The sequence below is a fragment of the Poecilia reticulata genome, linkage group LG19 (genome assembly GCF_000633615.1).
Source record: "Poecilia reticulata strain Guanapo linkage group LG19, Guppy_female_1.0+MT, whole genome shotgun sequence".
Taxonomy (NCBI): domain Eukaryota; kingdom Metazoa; phylum Chordata; class Actinopteri; order Cyprinodontiformes; family Poeciliidae; genus Poecilia; species Poecilia reticulata.
In genome coordinates, this window is record NC_024349.1 from 26770551 (window position 1) to 26778471 (window position 7921).

Here is a 7921-nt window from a genome sequence, read left to right on the forward strand (position 1 = left end):
TGCGCCAAGAAGCTAACAGAAGCTACAAACACTGAATAGAAGAAGAGCTGCCATCGATACAGTTGCAGCCAGGCATGATTTAATGTTACACAATACAGTTTTACCAAGTTGCTCAAAGTCTAAACTGGTATTGTTCTGCATTTAAGGTGTAAAGTTTACCTTCGACCAAACGCCCCCCAAAGGCATCCCAGCGCCCCCCTTTTGTAAAAATGTCCGCCAGCGCCCCCTGCCATCCTCTGAACGCCCTCTGGGGGGGCGGTACCGCCCACGTTGAGAACCGTTAACCTACACCTAAGACTTAACACAACCTTTGGCACAATCGGCAAAACTAGTTCAGCAGGATTCCTAAAAACTACGGCTGATGTTCAGAGCCCAAACATAAAGTATTGTTTGGTAACCAATTGTTTGAATCAGGTTTGGAACCTGATTAGTAGTGACTAGTAGTAAATTAGTAGTGATTAGTAGTGACTGTCCTTCTACACAGGACAGAGTGTGTCTGTGTAGAAGCTCTGCTTACCTCAATGTGTTGGTGGTTGGGAGGCACAGGCACAAACTGAGGCAGCCTCTTGCTGAGCCACATGGTTACATCCCGGTTCATGTTGACGGCGAACGGCTCATAGCCTTCCTGCAGGCCACAGATGGTGAAGTACTTCAGAGTGCTGACATCTTTACCAAAATCCATCCTCCCAACCTGACACATTCCCAGACTGCACACTGGGATGAAGCCTGGGACAGACATAAGCACTCAAGTTATCCATGGTGCCTAATTCATTTTGTAACACCACAAATAGGGGATCTGTCAAACTCAGTAAGATGTTGTTTTCATTGCATAAAAGAACCAGATTTACACAGAAACTACAGAGAGGTTTGTGACCTGTTGAACAGGTTAAATATCTGGACTTCTGGGTCCGTATTATCAAAGATTCTCTAAGTCCTCTCAGAGAGCTGCCATCAACATTCCTGCTAAGGAGCTCCAGCTTCAGCGTGATTCAGTCGGTGCCTCTGTCTTCATGGCTCAGTGAGAGTGTGTGTTTGAAGCCATTACTAGATGTGATACTGTCTTCTAGGAACTGTGATTGGTTGATATGCAAAACAAAATAATACCTAAAAGAAACAAACATGCAACCGGCAGGTGATTGATAGAAATTAACTGATCATGAATGACATTACATGTATGTGAATGAATGAGATACTCATACTTGTTTGAGCAAGAAGTTTCATGGAAAAGGCAGGGCATAATTTTGCAGATGGCATCATGCATCCATGATTCTAGACTAAGCAACTTTGGCAAAATGTGTAATTTGAGAAAGGCCAGTAAGCATTCATAATTTTGAATAGTATTTTCTCATCGCTGGTGCCAACACGCAGTGTGACCTGTGCCTTAAACGAAAGAGCTCCTATGATCTTCTGACTATCTGTACTACCTCGTCAAATTTTCCTACCGTATCGCATCTAGACATCTATGTTTATCTATCGGTGCTACCTTTAGAAAACCTCTGAGGATATAGCAGAGACAACATCAATGGTCATAGGAGCTCTTTCATTTAAGGCACAGGCCAGCTGTTTGTTAGCTCACTGTCACTGGTTGATTCCTGTAACACTGCAACCTATTATACATGCCAATGTTGCTCTGATGGGATCTACGCGATGCGATCTCCAAATTATGCCCCGCCTTTTCCGTGACACCTCACACAGACAACTGCGAGCCTCTCACATACATGTATAGTCATTCATTCAGTCTAGTATTAGTTCACACATACATACATACATTTTTGACTTCTCACTCAGACAAGTACTGTATGTCTGTATACTTTACATGGTATTATATTTTAACAGCGTGTGCAGTTTTAAGTGTATGTGTGTGTGTGAGTCCGTAATAGCGTGAGAAAAATTGCATGTGTCTGATGTTTTAATGATCTATATGTGCAATTTTAGTCTTGTAAGTGTATGTATGAGTCTATAGAAGTGTGTAAGAGAAAACATGTCCTGAGTGTCCACTCATGTTACCCCTGCACCATCACAGCACCTCTCTCTCCTACTTCACAGAATTACCAATTACCTCAAATATTTGAAATAAATAATATCTACACAAATTATACAACTCTGGTTCCAGAAAAGAAAAAAAAAACTCAAGTAAAGGTTTTGTATTTGGATGCGCACAGCATTAAGTCAAAGTACTTTCGAACACAGAAAAAAAAGTACAACTATCAAAAACGTATGTTTTTGATATCAAAAACTTACTTTTTCTAAATGTTCATCACAAAAACATAATTAAATGTTTTGAAATCAAATTAATATTCTGAGAAAGATAACCAGAGCAAGTAAAAAAGCAGTTTCTAAATGGTGATTTTATTTATCAAGAGAAAAAAAAAACATAACCAAACCAACCTGACCCTTTGTGAAAATTAAAAAAATTCAAAATTCAAAAATACTTTATTAATTCCAAAAACAAATTAAAGAAAAGGTTATTCCCCCCCCCCCCCTTATTAAACCGTGATTAAATGTGATTTCACACCAAGGAAGGATTACAGTCAGACCTGTGAATCAAGAAATCACTTAAACAGAACTTGTTTGAAAACTTGACATAAGCTAACTGATTTCAAAGTCATGTTACAAAGGCCTTTCTAAGTCTTTGGGACTCCAGTGAATGACCATTGTTCACATTGTCCAGGCCAGTCATCCACAATTGAGATGTCACCGGCTCCTCTCCCTTGTGAAAGTAGAGCAAATCTCAACAAACTGTTGTTATGGCAGAGGTAACAGAACCTGGGACATTTTTGTTGTTGTCATTTTTGACTTATAAACCAACTCTGAGGCAAAGACTACGGGCAAGAAAATTCTCTCACAAGTCCAGCATCAGGTCTGTAAGGTTGTTGGTGAGAAACAACGGAGAAATAAACAATGAAGCCCACGAAAAATGATAACGGACACAAAGTCTGGTTGGATGTGAGTGTGAACGCTGTGGGACACATTTTGCACGTACAAAATGGGCGCGTAATGACTTCAAAAAATATCTTTTTTTTACAAAATTATTTTTACACCATTTTGTACAAATCTGCCTTAAGGAAAATGCTTAAACATAAAAAGTAGTATAAAACTGTGTCTGTTTTCATGCTGCCATAGAGCTACCGTTGGAATCTACGCACAAAATCCAGCATAACTACCTTCATTTATTGATCTGGAGATGATTAGATGTTTAGCGTTGTTATTTTAATCAGACTCAGTTGAGTTTATTTGATGCTTAGCCATCAGTCGTTAGCCGATAGCATGGAGCCCTTAAGCCGTTATCCAGATTAATTCCACATAATATATTACATTGTTTAGACTGAAGCAGCATTCAAGACAAAGGGGATACCTACAGTGTAAGTATAGTTTTCTATATTCACTTGTGTTTATACTACCTTCATGCTGACTAACGTGGCAGCTCCGTCCATCAGTTTCATTCAACTGGACATGAGGTGGGCTGCAGGCCATGATCTATTTCTTGCGTTATTCCAAACTCCTTTTTAGTTTTATAATAAATTGTATTCCGCCCTCTAAATATTCTGGGTAATGGCTGTCGGGATTTCACATTCCTCACTGACAGCTTGGACCATGATTATGTATTATTTTCCTGAAAGCCTCTCTGACCTCAGCGTGTTTGCTGTGATAAACACTGTCAATATTGTCAATATTACTGTCAATATATATAATATCTATAGATAGGGGCCAATTGGTCAGTTGCTGCCAAATAATTGTGAGAGGATTGCCCTACGTCAGCATGGGGGTGGAGCTGGCATCATGTCAATTACTCCAAATACACATGGATCCCTCATTCAGGAAGTCACAGCACTGTGCATATCATTATTACATCAGAAGCTTAGCCTCTAAGAGACACCAAACCAAAGTTAGTTTTAAACCACTGTGTCTTTCTGTCTCAATGGAAATTAATTAGATTCCGCGTTAGCTTCAAGGTTAAGGTTTTGCACATTTACCTTCAGCAACTTCAAAATCCTTGAAGGCCAACTCAGATCCAGAATCATCCAGCAGCACTTCACCATTCAGAGTGAACATCATTGTGTGCTCGTTCAGATCCACCATGCAGCCCACTACATCACCAGTCTGCCAGGCACGGCCAAAGTGCTCATTGCCCTGGTGCCAGCGCTGGACCTGCAAAACACACAAATACACACACATATCAGGGCTTTCTAAGAAGGTCTGTGATTGGACAACCCTCCATCCATCCATTGTCTAAAACCACTTGCAAGATCACTGGGGGAATGGTGATCTTTAATGGTGGTCATTAAGCAACAGCTGGAGTACAACTTTCTGGTCTCCCTGATTGGACCAGTGATGATTAATGCCACATGCTGTCATTCAACTCCTGATTCTCTAAGTCATGTTCAGAAAAACAACATCAAAAGCTAGCTTTTTGGATAAAACCTGGCTCTATTCAGAGAGCAACAGCATTCAGCTCTTCCTTCTAGGAATCTGGCTGCAATAATCAGTCCTTCAAAAAGTGACAAACTAGGAAGCAAAGTTATAGGATAGCACACCTGGTTTTTGGACTGGTTCACACTTATCACCCACTAAGACAACACTTCAAAAGATTACAAACCAACTGAAAAGAAGTAGATAAAATATAAACAGTATGTCAACTGAAGAAAACAAGAAAATATAATTTATTGAACATAGAGTCACTCTACAAAGACTTTGCATGTTTGTGACAGGATTAATGTGACTGGTGTAGTTATCAGGGTCCTCTCCTTTGGAGCCAGCTCCCAGTTGTAGCCCATGAGGCAGAGACCATGTCTACTTTGAAGACTGGGCTTAAAACTTTTCTTTTTGCCAAAGCGTTTAGTTAGAGTCCCTAAATGATCCTATACTACATGTGAAGCTGTGCCACTACTGGCTTAGGCTGTTGGAGGACATTTTAACATTTTTTCCTCACTCTGCTATCTAATCTTCAAAAATATTGACCTACCTGCCTGAAGGAGCTGCGATTGGCAGCTATCAGTAACTTCATGTTCTCTTTCAACAGATGATACACTTTATGTGTTTAACCCCCATCTCTCTCCTACGGAAAGCTATTAAAGTTGTAAAGATATTACAAGACACAGGGCTGGAAGTCAAAGTTGAACTGAGTGCAAGGTTAAGTTCCTTGTTCACAGATTTTCTGCTGAACCAGTTAGAGCCAAACGTTCTTTGGCTGATTTAGAGCCAAATATCGTTAGCACAGTGAAAACATGGCCTACTCAGTACAATAAAAGAACTTGGATCTTTTAGGCTTCTGCAGTTACTGCAGGAGGTTCTTTAAGGGATTTTCCCTGGTCGCTGAGCTTCTGCACACTGTAAAAAGAAATTAGTTGAACCAGCTTAATTGAATTGCTTCAATTGGTAAATAATTCAATCAAGTTTTTCCAACTGAATTTAAGTTTAACCAAATGAAGTTATGTCTATTCAACTCAATGTTTTATGTCTATCCAACAAAATTTACCAAGTTTATCCAACTCAATTCATTGAGTTTTTTTTAACTGAATTCATAAAGCTTGTTTAAAACGACAGATTTAAATCAGTCTTACTCAAATCACCTAGTTTACTTCAGATAAAGAAGAAAACTGATTATTTATTAGCTTATTTATTGGACAATTGAGTATTAAGTAAGAGTGACTCAAATTCATTTAAATTTGTCACGGTAAATGACATTAAGTTAAGAAAACTTTGTAAATTGAGTTGGATAAACGTAATGAATTAAGTTGGATGATCATAATATGTTGAGTTGGTCAGACATATGAAACTGGCATCGAATGCTACTTTTTTCAAGTAAAGTCAAAGTAAAAAGTTTCTTTAAGTTAATTAAGTTAAGTTAGTTAAATGTGTAACTTTTAAGTTAATTTAACACAAAAAGTAAGTTGTCAACACTAAATGAATTAAGTGAGATGTAAATAAGTCCATAAGATGAACTACAGCCAAAAAACACTTTTTAGAGTGCATGACATGGTGAACACCTGCTTTAAAGACAAACTGCTGGCCAGAGTTAATCAGTAGTGAAAAACTTCCTGGAGACCAAAGTGTACAAAAGACTTTTCAACTAACCGGTGCACCAGTGCTTGGTTAAGCAGACTTTAAGCTTCCTTTCGAAGTGGAGATAGGTGCTGGTAGCCTGAAGTTAGGCGCACTGTAAAACATTTCAAGGTGGTTTAACTTGGAAATGAATGTCCACCTGCTGCCTTGAAAATGCATTTTAAAGCAACAAGAAATTTTTATTAGTTTTAACTCAGCAGTTAATTTAACAACAAAACACAAGTTGTCTAAACATTATTTTTAAGTTCATTAATCTACAATTGTGAGATTTAACTTAATGCTGCAATTTGAACCAAATAATTATTTCACAATATTTAAAAAAACTTCCCTCGCCTAGTTAGAGTACACATTTCTCTATTATTTTACTCACAATATCAAGTTAAAATGGCTACTTATTTTAACTTTTGAATAATTTAAATTCTTGTTTCAAACTGCATGAAAAAAATTTCTGATCTGATGATGAATTTTATTAAACTTTACAATGAATTTTGCTTTCTTCTTTCAGTTGTTTTTAAGTGCTAATCTAAAACTCTCGTTAATCAAACGTTGACAAAATTAATAAAAAATTAACACAACTTGCAACTGTAAGTTTATCTTTCACAAACTCACAAATTTAGGTTCAAAATCTAAAACTTGCGGAATTTGTTAGACTTAAAGAGTAGAAGACAGTGGATGCAACTAATTGCAGCTCAAATGTTTGGTTCAAGGGGAAAAGAAAAATGGGTAACACTTTATTTGAAGAGGTGTGCATAAGACTGACATGACACCGGCATAAACATAACAGCTGTCATGAACATAAAGAAGTCTTTATGAATGTTTATGACAGTTGTCATGAATGTCATTTGGTAAATAATGAGAACTTTGCATTAAATTATCATAATTTACAAAATCATGCAAAGTTGGTACTTTTAATTGACTTTCAATGCAACTTTTAGAGCAACTTTGCATTAAAAGTGTCATTATTTACCAAATGACACTTCATGACAACATTCATAAAGACTTCTTTATGCTCGTGACAGGTGTTATGTCATGTTTATGACAGTGTCATGTCAGTCTAATGCACACCCCTTCAAATAAAGTGTTGCTGAAAAAGGTCATGGCATATGAGTCATAGTCTCAGGGGAGCTAAGAAGAAAGACAAAAGCTATAGTAGCATGAAGCTAGAACTAGTGAAATGAGCCGCCACAGAGAGGAGAGGTTTAGGAGTCGTCTCCTTGCTGTACTCTGACTCACTGAACTGATTCACGGAGCAGATATCATGCTGGAAACACCAAAGAGAGAATTATGCATCAACCAGACAAACATACAGTTGTGGTGGTGTTACAATTTAAGCAGTCAATACAGAACTGCCCTTCACTTAGTGTATGACAAGCCCAATCATACCATTCGTCTCGACACTGTACCCCTTCATGAACACAGATGTACTTTTATGTTTATGGATGATAATTCTTCAGCTCATTGAGGTTGCCTTATTATAAAATGACTGCTGAAGACTGGACTACCTCAAACAGAGTGTCCTGCACTGACTCCTATGTGTGCTAACTTGGAAAATGCAGGAAGGCGATATGGTCGAGTTATATGTGTTTGGAATCATGATTTCCAACACAACATTTTCACAATAGTGACTTTTCAAATGATTCTCTGTATCATGATGACTCTCAAGGTCTCCTGGGGAAGGAAACTTCTGTTCAATTAAGTCTCACTGTGTTTATGGTAAAAAGTATTCAGTAGTTTAAGGTATGAGTTTTTTTTTCCTGTTTGAGATCCATCCATCCATCCATCCATCCATCCATCCATCCATCCATCCATCCATCCATCCATCCATCCATCCATCCATCCATCCATCCATCCATCCATC

General features: G+C 38.0%; 1 protein-coding gene across 2 annotated transcripts in view; it reads right to left on the reverse strand.

Annotated features, from left to right (window-relative positions):
- The window catches only part of ryr2a (ryanodine receptor 2a (cardiac)), a 157389-nt gene that overhangs the window by 103344 nt on the left and 46124 nt on the right, over positions 1 to 7921 (reverse strand). For both annotated transcript variants that reach the window (XM_017310781.1, XM_017310782.1), the window contains exons 23-24: positions 3975 to 4149; positions 518 to 726 (exon numbers count right to left, since the gene is read on the reverse strand). In XM_017310781.1, coding sequence (XP_017166270.1) covers positions 518 to 726; positions 3975 to 4149 — 384 coding nt within the window. The remainder of the gene's footprint in view (positions 1 to 517; positions 727 to 3974; positions 4150 to 7921) is intronic.